We start from the raw sequence: 17530 nt of genomic DNA, 5'->3' as shown, positions 1-17530 counted from the left end.
GGTTCTGGTTTTGGGGCCTGGTCGGGGAGCCACATGGGGATGTGGCAGACTGGTTGGTGGAGTTGGATTGGGGCTGATCGGCTGTGTTGGTGTAGGGTGTGGTGATGTTGAAAGTGGGCCTTGTGGGTGTGCCTGGTTTTGTGGTTGTGGTGATGTAGGATTTAATGATGGTGTGGTGGGCTTTGTTGGGTGGAAGGGTCCAGTTGGGTGATGCGTAATTGGTACCAACGCCCATGGTGGTGATGGTACGGTCGTGGGAACTGGGCCAAGTATAGACGGTTTAGAAGAAGAAAAAGGAAATACCGTCTCATTAAAGTGCACATGTCGTGCAATATATATTTTATGGGTGACAATGTCCATGCAACGGTATCCTGAATGAGAGGGGTTGTACCCCAAAAACACACATGGAGTGGATCGAAACTCCATTTTGTAAGAATTGTAAGGTCTTAAATTTGGAAAGCACAAGCAACCAAAGACACGCAAAAAAGTGTAATTAGGAGAACGATGATGTAGGAGTTCAAAAGCAGATTTACCTCTAGTAGCACAAGATGGCATTCGATTTATAAGGTAAACCGCCGTCTCAAATGTAAAATGCCAATAGTGGTGAGGCACCATTCGTTGGGCAAGCAATGTCAACCTTGTTTCAACAATGTGGCGATGACACCTTTCTACGGTGCCCTGTTGCTCATGGGTGTGAGGACAAGCAACTCGGTGTTGAATCCCTAGGGTAGCCAAAAAATTGGAAAAGGAACGAAACTCCCCACCCCAATCTGATGGGACGACTTTAATTTTTATGGAAAACAAGCGCTCTACAAGGGCTTGGAATTTTTTAAACACATCCAAGGCTTCAGAGCGACGCACTAACGGGTAATACCAGATATAACGGGTATGGTCATCAACAAATATAATGAAGTACCGAAAACCATTAACAGAAATAAAATGTGAAGGGCCCCAAATGTCCATAAAAATTACATCTAAAGGAAAAGAACTGCGAAATGTAGATGAATGTAAAGTTAGCTTGCTCGATTTCCCAAGCTGACAGGCCATACAAAGTGGGTTCAAGGTGGAATTAGAAATAGGTAAATTATGTTTGCTAATAATATTTTTAAATACTTGGGCATGAGGATGGCCAAGGCGACGATGCCACCCATCAGAAGAGGTACGCTTAGCAATATTGGCAAGAGGCACTGAATGTGCTGCTGGAAGCATGTATAGTCCATTATTGCTCAGACCGGAAAGAAGTGTGCGCTTGGTTTTCTGATCCTTCACAAAAAAAGAAGACGGGTGAAACTCAAAAAAGGCATTATTATCACGAGCAAAACGTTGAACAGAAATTAAAGATTTTTGCATTTCAGGAACACAAAGAACATTTGAAAGACGTAAAGAACCAGTAGCAGAAGGAATTGAAGAACTACCAGTATGTGTAATGGAGAGACCCTTACCATTCCCAACATGGAGTTGATCAGTACCTGAATACGCATCATAGGATGACAGGGCCTGCAGGTCTGGTGTAACATGGTGAGTAGCACCAGTGTCAGGGTACCAGGTGGCATGAGATGGTGGTGACATGGAAGGGTAAGATGTGTAGGACGGTGGGGAAGGATGGGTAATATTCGGCCAGGGCTGTGAAGGCTGATATGCATATGGCAGTGGTGGTGGGTAATAGGTGTGGTATGCGGATGGATGTGTGGGCGATTGTTGAGGTTTCGAGTAGCAGTTGGCTGTATTGTGTGTGTTGCGATTGCAAAAAGTGCACCACAACCGTCCCTGTTTTTTGGAACGATAGCCACGGCCACGACCACCGCGACCACGCCCACTTCTCCCTCCCCTAGAGACACCACGATCAGATGGGGCACGGTTTGGCTGATTGGATGAAGATGCATCACGGGTGGCAATATTGGCAGTAGGAGGCGTGGTGGTGCTGCTGGCATCAACAAGAGACAATTTTTTCAAAGAAGAGAGGTGCAAAAACTCATGAGTCACAAGCTGAGAATGCAAATCATCATAAGATATAGGGGTCAAACGCCCTGCAAGTGTAGGTATGATATCACGAAGGTCTGATCTCAGGGATCTGAAAATTTGTATATTAAAATCCGTAGTTGAAATCGGTGCCTGGCAGCGGCAAGATCATCGGCAATGGCTTTAGCACGTTGTAAAAAGGAAGCAACAGATTCTTTTGGCTGATGCACAAGATCTTGGAGGGCAAGATGCAAAGAGAGGATTCTGGTAGCAGATGCAGAAGCGTAGGCTGTGGTGAGGGCGTCCCAAATATCCCTGCTCGTGGTCTTCCCAATGATAAGGGGAAAGACTTCCTCTGTGAGAGAGGAGAGAAGAAGACTGCGGAGAACCGCATCCTATTGACGCCAAGTTGCTGCACTTAATGGATTGGCAGGGCAGGGATTGGTGCCATCGAGGAACCCAAAGAGATTCTGTCCTTGAAGGAAGGCTTCAATTTGTGTACGCCAATATAAAATTTTTTTGGGTGAAAGCTTAATGGATATGTAATGGTGGGCATTGGGCACGGATGGAGATAACTACTGGTTAAGGCTGATAATGGGATCTGTTATATTGGAAGTATGATTTAGCAATGGAAAAGGTGAAGAAACCATAGGGGTTATGGAGGTGGAGGCTTGCAGCAGATCGGTGGTGCTTGAAGAAGATTGTGTGGATGTATTGGGGTCCCCCATGGCAACGACTGAGGAAGAGAAAAAAAAGAGTAAACTCGTTGGAGATATTAGGCTGGCTCTGATACCATGATAAACTAGAGAGAATAATGGTGTTTGTATTGATTGTATATCCCAATTACAAGTGTTTACAATGGTGTATAAATACATGAACGACTGAGATACATGTTTACAAGAAATAATAGGAAAGATATCAATGGTGATAACTTGCTGCATTTGTGCTCTCCACCTAAGGTAAATCTGGATATAGAAGATTCACAAGGATTCACAAGGCTGTCACAAAGATTCACAGGGCTGGACCGAATATAGCTTGCCATTCGTGGCTTTGCTATATTCGGCTGATAATCTGAAATAGCCTTTGGTATGAACTATGTGAAGAAATTCCTGTCAAAAGTTTTAGATTTCAAAGAAAATTTGTTAAACATCCAATTTATTAGACGTTTTGTAATTTGGCCGGTTTAGGTTAGGCAAAAACAAACTTTTTGGATGAAATCTTTGGAAAAGTTAAAAAAGTAATAGGATTTCATTTTGCTTTTTACCTAGAGTGAATGCGATGTGAATCCTGAGATTAAAACCATCTTATGCTCTATCGCTGTCTGACCGAATTTCCAATAATTGAATTATGGTTGAACCAAGTTTTGTTTACATTAAATTTCTATATTTGTTGAAGTTTGAAATTCAGAGTTTGTTTTTATTTATCAAATCTTGAAACAATGCCAAAACTGAGGTATAATGATGAATATAAAACCGTGTGAGACATAATGCCAATCTGGCTGAACTGGCCATGATATTGTAAGATCACGCCCTAGTAAGGAGGAGTGATATGATTCCGATCGAAGGAGCTAAAAGAGTTAGGGGCAGGTCTAAAATGACCATAGGAAAAGTGGTGAGGAAGGACATGTATTGTCTGGGTGTTGCATCAAGTATATATGACATCGGATTGAGCCTGTTGGAGGGCGAGGATCCATTTTGTAGACTCCATTTAGCTGAGATTCTCCTGACTTGCTGGGCTGTGCCTCCTTCCTCTTACTTCCATCTTTTACTTTGCTGTTATTTTCCATCTTTCACTTGTGATTTCATTTTTTTTCATTTCTCATCTCATCTCCCATTCCTCTTTTCCCATCTCTTTATCCCTTTTTTTCTTGTTTGACTTTAGTTTTCCCGACTGCGTTTTGTTGGATCCATGTAGCCGACCCCATTAAGTTGGGATAAGGCTGAGTTACCAATTGTGCTTCTTTGGTGGTCCTTGCTGGTATATCAACATGATAATTTTTAGGCTTCAGATAGCTTGGGATCTCTTGTTGCATTAGAACAGTGTTTTGCAATCTTTGTTTTTTGAGCTTTGGGAAATTGAAATTATCCATGTCTATTGAAAATTACAAAGAAATTTGAAATTGGATCATATTTTTGAGACTGCCAGATCATTTAGTATAATGAATTGCCAGTTTATTTTAGCTCTTCATAATTATTGGTATGCTTCTATCTTCGTATTTAATTTGAGAACTCTTCAATTTTCAAAATATTGTCAGATACATGTGTTCATTGCGGCCTGTCCGTCATGAAGGTGATTATAATTTGTTCTTACAAATTTCTTGTTCCATGTCACAGATCAAGGAGGTCCGAGACTTTGCTGGTCAGGAAATTGAAGTGAAGAAGCTTATTGATGCTGACTCAAAGGAGGCAGCTGAAAAAGCCGAAGTGTCAGCTGGACCAGTCTCTACTGTTGATGCTGTTCTTGAACAGATCAAGCAGAAACTGAAACTCACCGTTCTTGACAAGACGAAAAAGGACTGGGGAGAGTTCAAGGAAGAGAACAAGGGACTAGAAGATGAGTTGGATGCCTACAAGAAGAGCTCAAATCAATATCTGGATAAGGTATCCTTTCTGCAGAGGACTGACTACCGGGAATTTGAGCGGGAACGGGATACTCGTCTGGCCATGCAGGCCAAGAGGAGAGTGGATATGTGAGAGGAACCATAGCTTTCTGACTCCAGAATGCCAGATTCTATTTGTTGCTCTTTGATGAAGTGCTAGTTTTGCTTTAAAGTAACTCAACAGGGCTAACAGTTGCGGAAATGAAGAGAGGTTGCAGATTATTATACGGAGGTTCATATTTTGGAGGAAGAAGACCCTCATATTATTGGTGGGGACTATCACATGGAGTGCATGGGAATCCCTTTAACATTGTTTTTGTTCTCCTAAGGCCACTTTTGGCTCCTAGGGCTTGTACATTCTTCTTCTTCTTTTACCGTTCTTGTGAATAAATTTGATATTGCCTATCAAAAAAAAAAAAAAAAAAAAAAAAAAATTGCAAAATGTTTACTGTTTTACATTTTCAGAAGGGTGGAAAGGAAATGCTGGTTAAATTGGTAGAGAAATTGACTCTAAAATAGATAGTATTTCTAATAGGGCCCTGTTTGTTTCGGTGTAATTTTTCTTACAAATTGTTTTTTAAAATGTTTTTGTTTCTCAATGTCAATTTTAGTATTTATTGTGAAATATCCTATATTACAAGAGAACTTGTATTCAGTCACTTTTACATGGAAACAAATGGAGCCATAACAATGGGAAATTAGGGATCGGAGAGAGAGAATGAAAGCGACTTGAAATATTAAACAGGCAAGGGGTTTGGTTTTGATCTTTCCAAGTGGTTGTACTTTAAAAGGGTTTAAAATGATTTTAAGATGAAAACACCTTTATATTTTACATACATGGTTTTGATCTACGTGCATGGATTTAACTATTTAAGCTCAAAGAAGAAGTGGTAGTCGATGGTCGGTTGTTCGGCGGAGTCTAAACGAAGTTTCCCTTGAATTCAGATCTGCTACCTACATGGGGACAGGTGGGGACAGGTGGAGATAGATCTGAACCCTCCATGGGGTGTGGGACCACACCCATGGAGGGGTCATATCTGTCCCCACCCGTCCCATGCAGGTAGCTGATCCGGATTCGTTTCCTGAAGGGGGTGTATGCTGGTTTTGTGATGGTCGAAAGACACCTTCCCTCAATAAATAGAGGACGAATTGGCTATTAGTAGACATCTTTGAATGCTCTCTTGCTCTCATATTGTCTCCAAATTGTCTCTCTATGTAGTGTTTCATCATTTTTGTGATTTTATTAGTTTTGGTAGCCCTTCCATTGATTTTTTGAACACGACTATTAAGAGTCTTAACGTAGCCCAGTGAGTGCAACATATGTTGGTAGGACCTAAAAAGACTGTTGTATCTTGGAGATCAATTTACAAGGACCCGTTATTTCATTATAGAGGATGATTACAATCTTAAGGAGAGAGACCGGTGGCACGACTCAACCCTATCATCATTGTAATCTCTTTTTTTTTTTTTTTTTGCATGAAAAAACCACTAAGCAGAAATGAAAGATACTACAACATCATCTATTGTCCTACAGACTTTCCATCCTGCCCTCTTTTTTTTTATTTTTTATTTTTTATTCAATGTTATTCAAGATGCTTAATTATAGGGTTAATGTTACACTTGAATATTAAACAATAATTTCGAGCATTCCACAAGAAATAACAGGTTATGGAGAAAACTGAAATTATAAAAGCACATCAGATTTTGTTATAGAATGTGAATTAACAAGGTTGTTTAACAACATTGGTAATGATGGAGCTTGGAAGTACTCATATCTTGCTCAAATCCAGTCTTCTTGTCAATGTACTTGACAGAAAAGGCAAATGTCATCTACATTCATTGACCGATACAACTTATCCCCAGTGGTAATCCAATTTCTCAACAATTTCCACATGAACATTTTGTACTTTTGAATGATTCTTAAATTTCCAAAGACGTGATTGGATGATTCTTAAATTTCCAAAGACGCGATCAAATTGAAGGCAAATATCATCTACATTCATTGACCGATACAGCTTATCCCTAGTGGCAATCCAATTTCTCAACAATTTCCACATGAACATTTTGTATTTTTAGATGATTCTTAAATTTCCAAAGATGTGATCAAATTGAAGACAAATGTCATTTACATTCATTTACCTATACAACTTATCCCTAGTGGCAATCCAATTTCTCAACAATTTGCACATGAACATTTTGTATTTTTGGATGATTCTTAAATTTTCAAAGATGTGATCAAATTGAAAGCAAATGCCATCTACAGTCATTAATCGATACAACTTAACCCTAGTGGCAAACCAATTTTTCAACAATTTCCACATGAACATTTTGTATTTTTAGATGATTCTTAAATTTCCAAAGACGTGATCAAATTGAAGGCAAATGTCATCTACATTCATTGACCGATACAACTTATCCCTAGTGGCAATCCAATTTCTCAACAATTTTCGCAAAAACATTTTGTATTTTTGGATGATTCTTAAATTTCCAAAGACGTGATCAAATTGAAAGCAAATGTCATCTACATTCATTAACCGATACAACTTATCCCTAGTGGCAAACTAATTTCTCAACAATTTCCACATAAACATTTTGTATTTTTGGATGATTCTTAAATTTTCAAAGACATGATCAAATTGTATTATTATCCCTTCCATTGCCATCATACCATGATAAGAATCATCAACACATTCAGAGTTTTGAGAAAGAAATCTTGCGGCCGCCTTGGTTGGTAACGCTTTCATTTCTGGACCATGTTTCTATTTCAAAAATAACTTTTGAAAATTTTGTTTCGAAGCCAATTTCTAGATAAACACATTCATAGTAATTTCTGTTTCTGAAACTTATATGAATTTTGCAAAAATGTCATATCTTATTTGACAGCTTTCTAAACCAACTGCCCATTTGCACTAGTGGTTAACATCTCACTATCCATTAAGTTGCTGAACCCAAAACTATATAAAATTTTCAATATAATCTAACACGGGACGGGTCATTGATGTGAATCTCCACGTGGAAAAATCCAAGATTCTTTGTCTGCTTTCTATTCTATCTTCCTTGTGGACTCGAGAGTTATGATAACACGTGGTCCTTTGTCGGCAGCCACCTTGACTTGAATGTCATTTCTTGAAGAGACAAAGATAAAGCTATTGCTTATCACAGGGTTTTTATATCTATATATATGAACGTAGGCAAGTTCGATTTCTTTCATACCTTTTGCTAAATTGATTTCTAGGACTTGATGCGATTGCTAAACTTGTTTTTTGTGCTTTTATGTATTATATTTGGTATGAGAGAAATCTGAGAAGGTGGTCGGTCAAGTCCAGATCGAATCAGCTCTTTTGGGGTGTGATTGGTTTTGAGTAAAGGAGTGTCCTCAGTTCTAGACTCCCTTGTACCCCAGCCTCTGCTAGGAATAGGCACCTTGCCGCTTGTTGGCAATTGCCTGGTTCCTTTGCAACTCCAGTGTAATCTTGCTGTGACGGTTTGTTTTTAGGGTCTTTTTGCTCCCTGGACCTTCCCTTTTCTCTTTCTCTTCCTCTCTCTCTTTCAGGTGTGGTTTTTTTTTTTTGTTGTGTGTTTAGATTGATATAGAGATCCTTATATTTCTTCGTCTTAGTCATCTTTACAGTCCTCATAGCTTCGTTCCTGGCATCATATTATCTCTTTTTATCCTCTATTTCCTTAATCTTTTGTCAAGCCTTAGTATTCTTTGGAGTTCCTTAAATAAATTTTATATTCACAAAAAAAAAAAACAAAAAAAAAAAAAGTGATTATAGGACAGAGAGAACCAGTTATGAATTCTCTTCTTCAGTCCCTCATGATTGCTTTCTTCCTCCCTTTCCTTGTATTTCTTTACTACCTCCGAAAATGGAGGCGAAAAAACCCTAGTACCAACACTAGTACTACAAGTGCACCTGAAGCAGCCGGGGCATGGCCAATTATTGGTCACCTTCATCTATTAGGAAAGAACTCAGTTCCTCACATCACTTTAGGAGCAATGGCTGACAAATATGGACCAACATTCACACTCCGGCTAGGTATGCATTATGCATTGGTGGTGAGTAGTTGGGAAGTAGCAAAGGAGTGTTTCACTGTAAATGATAGAGCTCTAGCTACTCGACCCAAGTCCATTGCCATTAAGTACATGGGCTATAACTATGCCATATTTGGATTCAGCCATTACGGACCATATTGGCGTGAGCTTCGCAAGATAGCTACACTTGAGCTTCTCTCGAATCATCGGCTTGAGATGTTCAAACATGTTCGAATCTCAGAGGTTGAAACATCCATAAGAGAGTTGTATGACATGTGGGTAGAGAAGAATAACTCTGCATGCACGGTTTGGGTAGATATGAAGACGTGGCTTGGGGACTTGGCACTCAATATTATTGTTCGAATGGTGGCTGGAAAGAGATATTTTGGGAATGATACTAAGTGCAATATGGAGGAAAGGTTGATGTGCCAAGAAGGAATTAGAGACTGTCTTCATTATTTTGGCATATTTATCATGTCTGATAATCTCCCCTTTCTTGAGGGATTGGATGTGCAAGGATATGAGAAACATATGAAGAGGTCGGCTAAGAATATGGACTCTATACTCGAAGGATGGCTGGATGAGCATAGGCGAGAGAGATCATCCACGAGCAGCAACAAGATGAGGATTGAACAAGACTTCATGGATGTTATGATATCCATCATGGAAGACTCTAAGTTTGATTATGATGCGGATACGGTCATCAAGGCGACATGCTTAGTAAGTATTGTTGAGCCCTATTAGTTTTCTCAAGTGAAAGTTTTAATTGATGGACCTTTAGTTCTGTTTCTATAAACTTACATAATGATGGCACTAAAATTATATATGCACTTCTTTATTTAGTCATCATTAATTCTTAGTTATCATTTTGAGATGCTTATATTGGATCTTAAGGAGTTTGAAGAAGTAAAACCATGAATTCATCATAGTTTTGTATTCTAAGTTGCTTTGTAAAGTAAGGGATACCTTGCATCTCATAATTGTGAATAGATCCACAACACTAATAATGGATTGATCTCATCAGGAACTAGGGCTGCAACAGGGTCGGATTGGTTTGGGCTTTTTAAAAGCCTAGCCCAACCCTGAGTCCCCTTAGCTGGGCCAAGGCCGGACCCTGACTCAGGGCCTAGAAGATCCAACCCTGACCCGCCCTCAATGTCGAGCTGAGCTGACCTTGATTGGCCCTGATCATGGAGCGTGGGAAGGGAGAGATGCATGGACTGGACTGAGTTGGGGAGAAAATTATCAATTTTACATAAAATAATAGATATAATAAATATTGTATCACTTATTGTCTTTATATATAATATATTATAAAAATAAATATGTGTGATATTTAAAGTGTATAATATATATAGTATAACAATATATATTTTATAGTATAACTTAAACAGGGTCGGACTGGGCCGGGCCGGTCTCAGCCCAAGGCCTCAATCCTAGCCGACCTGACCCTGACTCAGGGCTTGAAATTTCCAGCCCTGACCCGCCCTCAGGGTCATGTATCTCAGCCCAAGCCTTGTTCGGGCTCAGGGCGAGCCTAGGCAGGTTAGGGCCGACATGGCCAAACTTGCACCCCTATCAGGAACCATTAAAGTTCTATTCCCTTTTCTACAGTGCCTAGAATCGTCTAGGAACGGTATGGTACCGTCGTCTCATTAATAATTTGGACTGGGACCTAAGTTTGGTCCCATTAATTGAAAGGGACGGTTTGGAATCGGAATTGGCCTCTTTGGCATTGATGCCATACAGATCCATCCCGAATATTGGGAACCGTCCGAATTGAAGCAGTTGAAACCCTTACTAGTGAGTTTGCATGACCCATCTAGAAGTAAAAAATAAAATAAATTAAAAGAGTATGAGGGGATTAGTCAAATTACAAATAGACACGAGAGGTGCTAGCATACATTACACAGCCTGACATCGTTCTTTTTCTCTCATTTTAATTATTTGATTGCTATTAAAATATGCCAACTTGACAATTATGTTGGTTAAGAAAGAGATTGAAGGGACACTAGCTCCCAAAAGGATCCTGTGCAGCACCTTGCCCAGGCTACATTTGTAGCGCCAGACATAGCGAGGCGTGTAGAGACTGCCTTACCCCTACCCAAGCGCCTTGCCCAAGCAGGAGTGAGGCGGTCTTTTCACGCCTCGCTGTGTCCAGCACTGCACGTGCAGCCTGGGCAGGGTGCTGCACAGTAGCCGAGTCCCACTAGCTCACTAGTAATAGGTTTATTGGGCCAAAGGCACTAACAGCCCATTTAATACTTGTGTGTTTGTGCACTGATCAGATTTGTTCAAAATTGGTCTTCATGTTCAAAATTTCTTCTTTGTTCTAATATATAAATTGTGATTTGCAGAATATGATTATAGCAGCCAATGACACTACTGTGGTGACTCTTACATGGGCTCTTTCACTATTACTCAACAATCGTCATGTACTGAAAAAAGCACAAGAGGAGTTGGACATGCATATCGGCAAGGACAGAAAGGTTGATGAATCAGATATCATTAAATTGGAATATCTCCAAGCCATTGTCAAGGAAACATTGAGACTATACCCTGCAGCTCCATTATCTGGACCACATGAAGCCATGGAAGAGTGCACTATAGCTGGTTATCGGGTCCCGGCCGAGACCCGTATAGTGACAAATCTATGGAAGATCCATCGAGATCCACGTATATGGTCCGACCCAGATGAATTTCGGCCAGAGAGAGTTTTTTTACAAGCCACAAAGGCATTGATGTTCGGGGTCAAAATTTTGAATTAATACCGTTTGGGTCTGGCAGGAGAATGTGTCCTGGGGTTTCTTTTGCTACTCAAGTTGTGCACTTGATTCTTGCTCGTTTGCTTCAAGGGTTTGAGCTTTCAACCCCTGCAGATGTACCTATGGATATGACAGAGAGCTCTGGGTTAACCAATCTCAAGGCAACCCCACTTGAAGTCCTTCTCATCCCTCGTCTTCCTTGCAAGCTTTATCAATGAATGAGATGAAGCAGGGAGGTTAAGATGGGTAGGAAATCTCCTAGGAACCTCTACCTAGCTCAAAAATGGGGTGTTCATCTAATCTGGATTGAAAGGCATATACCCCCAGAGATCTGATCCCAATGGGTTTTCCTTGACTTTTGGGTGCTTTTGGTTTGGTCTTTGTGAGCCATTCCGGCCTTTTGGTTCTAAGAGTTTTCTTAGTCTTGGAGGCTTTTTCCTTCTTTTCTACCTTTGAGTTGTAATTGTTTTCTTGATAGTACCTATAAAATAAATAAATAAATGAAGCATATCCATTTTTTTGGTAAAACGCATTTCATTGAAGATCAGGAAAAGAACACTCAACGGAGGTACAACAGAGTTCCTCCAGCCAAGGAGTGGAAGTGGGCCATACTGTAGATTCTGGGATCGCCAGGGCCCTCCTTGCTAGAGAGTCTGTTACACAATTAGATTCCCTAGAAATAAAAGAAAAGTTACATTCCAAGAACCAAGGGGCAAGAAAACGAATGTCTGAGATGATTGCTTGCTCCTCGAGACTTCCCATCTGAGAGAGGTTTGAGATGAGGTCAATAGTTCCTTTACTGTCCTATTCGATCTCAATGAAATCCAGCCCCAGAGTCAGGGCTTCCAGCATACCTGATTGAATAGCCAAAGCCTCACCCTCCTTAACTTCCCCAAAGTGAGCTCTCTCCGACTTAGCAAATATGGGCCTTCCATCTGCCACACGAATAACTACCCCTATGCCATTGACATCACTTCCTTTCTTCCTGGAGGCATCGCAGTTTACTTTATAGAAGGGGTGCGCAGGAGCCATCCATGGTGGAGCTGAATGTGGTAGATTGTCTTGTTGATGGGGAAGGGATGCTTGACCCAGCATACTCAACTGGAAAAATTCCTGATATGCTGAAGTAGCAGCTTGGATGATCTCTCCTGGAGTCCACAGAGGATTCCCGAATGCCCCATCGTTCCTAGCAATCCAGAGAGTCCAAGAAATGAAGCTACAAAGGCTTTGTACAAGCTTCCTATCCCTGCGGTCCTTTCTAGCATTCTTCCTCCGAAACTCAATCCACCTAGCCAAAGTGATCGAACCCGAGGGGGAAAGTTTGATGGTTAACGGTGATCCAAACCAGACAGCCTTTGCTAATGGGCATTGGAAGAGAATATGGTCAATGGTCTTCACCGATTCCCCACACCTATGGCACTACGGATCCAAGTTGAAAGCTCTCATAGCACATGCTTCTCCTGTCGCTAGCCCTCTCGCACATGCTCTCCACAAGAAGGATCTGATTTTGGGGAGAGTGTGGCACTTCCAAATCTCTTTCCAAACTGACGAAGGGGTAGAGTTCCACCTACTTACTCTAGAGGAAGATGGAGACTCCCTGGACTGCCGGTCTTTCTCATTACACAGTAGATGGTATGCTGACTTCACTGAGTATCTTCCGTTCTTTGCTGCCCCCCAAGACTTGTTTATCTTCATATGGGAAGAGAGAGAGCCGAATTTTTAGATCGAATTGCCTTTACTTCCTCAGGCTGAAATAAGGAGTAGAGCAGATCAGCCTTCCACTGCCTACTGTCTCTATCAACCAAGTCCTCAACCTTTTCAATCTGAGCTACAGGAGATCTAGAAGACTGAATTTTGAAATGAGGTAAAGATGGCACCCACTTTTCATTCCAAATTTCAGTTTTGTCGCCAGTTCCTACATTCCATAATAACCCCAATAACAAAACTTTCTTATTCTCAATAATGCTTCTCCACCCCCATGAGGGGTTGCTACCCAGCCGAGCCTCCAAAAAATTACTTTTCGGGAATTAGATCCTTTTCGTAAAAACAGCCCAAGGCGAGTCAGGATTTTGGATTAAATTCCAAGCAGCCCGAGAGAGAAGAGCCTTGTTGTGCAATGAAGGCTCTCTAAAATCTAGTCTACCATTCTCTTTGGAATGACACAGTTTCTTCCACGAGATCCAAGGGGTTTTAGATTTTTCTTGAGTCCCTCCCCAATAGAATCGAGTTGCCTCTCTTTTGGTTCTGTCATGGGTAGCCATCGGGAGCTTGAAGTGTAGTGCTACGTAATTGGAGCTAGGAAGGATGCTGGACTTCAAAAGCACCTTGAGGCCTGCATGTGTTAGAAGCTGTTGAGCCCACCCCTGCATTCTCTTGGTTGCTCTATCATTGAGATCATGAAAAAGGGCTGCTTTGTTTACTCCACGTTTGACGGCAGCCCTAGATATTTAGATGGCCCTTCTCCATACTTCATTTTCAGAATTCTCGAAATCAATCTTTTAATCTTTGGAGGAGTAGAGGGACTAAAACAGAGCTCAGATTTGCCTTTATTGACATCCTGCCCACTGGCCTTGCAATAAGTTTCAACACATTCCTTCAGGTTATGGATCTCCTCTAGTTTAACTTCGTAGAACAGCAGACAATCATCCGCAAATAACAAGTGGGACAAAGGTTGCATGCTATTCCTGATTTTGATTCCCCTGATATTTCCAGTAGCTTCCTCCTGTCTTAGTAGACTACTCAGAGCCTGAGCACAAATGACAAATAGAGCTGGGGACAAGGGGTCCCCTTAACATAACCCCCTCTTGGGCTTCACCCTACAGCATTGAGCCCCATTCACCAAAATGGAATAGTGGACTGTAGTGATGCAGCTCATAATCAGAGAGATCATCCTCCCATGCATACCCATGTGCTGGAGCAGTTGCTCAATGAAGTGCCATTCAACCCTGTCAGATGCCCTTCTCATATCTATCTTCATGATCACAAATTTCTTCTTTCCCCCCTTCTTTTTCTTGATATAGTGGAATGCCTCATGTGCCATGAAGATGTTGTCAGAAATCTGGCGATCGGGTACAAAGGTTGATTGTGATGAGTCAACAATAGATGGAAGGATGGATTTGAGCCTTGTGGCCAAGATCTTGGTGATGACTTTGATTGCAACCCCGCAAAGACTAATAGGGCGATAGTGTTCAATGGCTTCCGGATTGCCCGCTTTAGGTTTAAGACACACCAATGTCTCATTGAATGAGGCAGGGATGGAACTTGAAGCAAAGGAACTAGCAACAAAAGAAAATAATTCTCCATGGGTTAGATCCCAAAATTTCTAGAAAAAAAGAGGAGGGAAACCATCCACACCTGGCGATTTGAGTGGCCCCATAGAAAAAACAGCTGCTTTCATTTCCTCGAGAGTGGGACACGCCCCCAATAAAGAGTTCTCTGCAGGGGTGATATAGGAATGAATAGACCCAAATACCTTGTGTAAAGCCTCCATGTCAACTCCTTCTGAGCTATAAATCTCCTGGTAATAACGATCAACCTCTCTATAGACCTCCATCTCTGATTCCGTCCAAGCACCATCAGCCATCCTCAATTTTAGTATCTGATTCTGTTGTCGCCTTTGGATCGTAGCAGCGTGATAGTAAGTAGTATTCAGGTCTCCACCTTGAATCCAATCCTTCCTTGATTTTTGATGCCAAAATTCTGCTTCACAAGAGAGAAGTTGATCAAGGCTTCCTGAAATGAGATTCTCTCTCTCTTGGGAATTAGCTGCCACAGGTAGACCTTGAAGGTGAGCCAGCTCCTCCTTAAGTTTTCGAATGGACAATTGCAGATGCCCAAAGGTTGTGTGATTCCACTCCTTAAGTCTTGCCTCGCAGTTTATCAACTTCTTCTCTAGAGCTAGGGAGGGATCTTTGCTGTTCTTGTCAGCCCACGTTTCTGCTACGACTTGCTTACAGGCCAAGTGCTTGATCCACATAGCCTGAAACCGAAAGGGTCTTGGGCCCCAGCTAGGTTTACTTTTCGTATCCACCACGATAGGACAATGGTCAGAGCCAACTGTAGGCTTGATGAACACCATTGTCTCCGAGAAATTTACCCTCCAAGCCACATTTGTAAAGGCCCTATCGAGACGGATTTGGATGTTTGCAACCCCTTTACGCTTATTGCTCCAGGTATACCTTGCTCCTTGTGCTCCCAGATCCATCAATTGGCAGGCCTCCACCATGTGTCTAAAATTGTGTATATCCCTGCTCCCCTTACAGTTCCCTCCATCCTTTTTATGCCATGCTAAGAAGGAATTAAAGTCTCCCAAGCATAACCAATTTCTGTCATGGCCCACGCTAATCTCACTAAGCTTGTCCCACACCTGCTGCCTATTGGCCTTGAGTAGATCACCATAAACTGCCGTGATAAAGAACACTTAGGTTTGATTTTTGGTAACCTTACAGTCGATAATTCTGTTGCTTGAGGATAGAATCTCCACCTTCAGTAGGTCATTCCACATCAAAACCAGTCCTCCAGCCGCCGTAGGAGATGGTGCCACTACAAAATGGTTGTTCATGTTCACCCTCTTAGCCGTCCTCTGCACTATCCTTTGCGAACACTTGGTCTCCATCAAAAACAAAAAATCTGGCCTTTCATTCTTGGAGAGGTTATGGAGTGCATGAACTGTTAGGGGTCTCCCCAGCCCCCTGTAGTTCCAGCTCAGAAATCTCATTGTGACCCATAGACTAGTTAGCCGACAGCACGGGGTTCTGCTTTAAAAAAATGCTCCTCTTCCAAGTCCTTTCCAACCTGTGAATTCCTAATTTGTTCCACACTCTTCCTCTTCTTTGCCCTCATTTTCATCTGTGTGGCTGAACTGGACAAACATTGCCTCAGAGATTTCGGAGGGTCCCCCAGGTTCCCCTTTGCCATTTCCTTCGCTGATCTTGTTCTTTTAGCAATGGATGTGTGAAGGGAAGAAGTCCCAGTAGCCCGAGGAGCAATGGTTATCTCAGAAGGGGGGGATCCCAATTATAATTGGGTAATGGGATGATAGGCTGCAAGGTTAATGGGGGTGTTGGGTTTATCTCCTGTTGTTGTGGGTGAGCTTCTGAGGTTGGGACAACTGGGTGTGGATTATTTTCAAGCGTGACTGGGCTTTGGTGGGTCATTCTAGCTGGGAAAAGGCCTGTTGTGCTTTGGGTGATAAAAGGTTGATGGTTCCTCGGCCCATTAAGAGAAATTTGGGCCAAGTGGGGCAAAATGGATAATAGGAGACTCGATAGATCAGATTGGGGTGGTGCATGGAACGAAGGGTTGTGATCTTGTGATGCCAGAAAATGGGAGAAGAGAGAGGCTAATTGTTGTGAATGAGCTGTCGCTTGTTGATGACCTGAAAGGACTGTGGTGTTTCTAGCCCATATGTTCTGTGTTGGGTTGTGGTCTGTTGGGATCGGGAAGGCCTGAGCGTGCCTTGGGAGAGCGATGCCAAATTGGTTCTGCTGGGACGCAAGATTGGTGGGTAGTGGACCGTACTGGTTTAGGCTTTGATTTAATTGGGACAAAGCATGTGTCAGGGGCACAACATTGCTTGTCGCTCCTTGCTCCGTGATGGCCTCTGTCTCCTCTCCGGTGCCTGCCGGTCTCTCTAAAGGGTTCCGATCAACTGTGCTAACTCTCCTGTTCCTTGAACAATCTAGCACATCTGGAGTATTCATGACCTATTGTCCCATAAATGTAGCAGAATATTGGGAGTCATTTAAACTTTACAACAGCTAACAGCTTCGTTCCTAACCTCCTCCTAATCGGTAAAGTTGCTCGGAGGGGTTTGTAAATGTCCACTTTGATTCTGCATTGCAAGTACTAAATCTGTTCTCCGTATTGGGTGCCTTATATGACCATGGCCCAACTTGGCATCCCCAGCATACCTGCAAGTTGATGAGCAAATTCCAGATTGCATAGATCATGTGGGATCTCATGAAACTGAACCCAAAACTCCATTTGATTAAAGTTCCAACCACCCTCCGCTCTTCATTTCTCCAATAGAAGTAGGTTACCGGACACTATCCAGGGCCCTTCCCTTAGCACATTTTGCAAATCCATAGGATGATGGAAGCGAAACAGAAAATGGTTCGTGTCCATAACAGAGACACTGACAGGACATCTAGGATTCCAGGCAGCTGGTAG

At 42.0% G+C, this 17530-nt stretch overlaps 2 protein-coding genes and 1 pseudogene across 2 annotated transcripts in view; all 3 read left to right on the top strand.

The window, feature by feature from the left end:
- Positions 1 to 16702, top strand: part of LOC122665017 (craniofacial development protein 1-like) — a 37801-nt gene extending 21099 nt beyond the window's left edge. Inside the window, exons 3-5 of the mRNA XM_043861070.1 lie at positions 4293 to 4717; positions 9489 to 9500; positions 16691 to 16702. Coding sequence (XP_043717005.1) covers positions 4293 to 4652 — 360 coding nt within the window. The 3' untranslated portion in view covers positions 4653 to 4717; positions 9489 to 9500; positions 16691 to 16702. The remainder of the gene's footprint in view (positions 1 to 4292; positions 4718 to 9488; positions 9501 to 16690) is intronic.
- The window catches only part of LOC122665817 (craniofacial development protein 1-like), an 82132-nt gene that overhangs the window by 37302 nt on the left and 27300 nt on the right, over positions 1 to 17530 (top strand). The gene's annotated exons all lie outside the window — the stretch shown is intronic.
- Positions 8343 to 11583, top strand: LOC122665018 (annotated as a pseudogene).

This window comes from Telopea speciosissima, chromosome 6, assembly GCF_018873765.1.
Source record: "Telopea speciosissima isolate NSW1024214 ecotype Mountain lineage chromosome 6, Tspe_v1, whole genome shotgun sequence".
Classification (NCBI taxonomy): Eukaryota; Viridiplantae; Streptophyta; class Magnoliopsida; order Proteales; family Proteaceae; genus Telopea; species Telopea speciosissima.
This window is presented reverse-complemented; position numbering and strand designations above follow the sequence as displayed.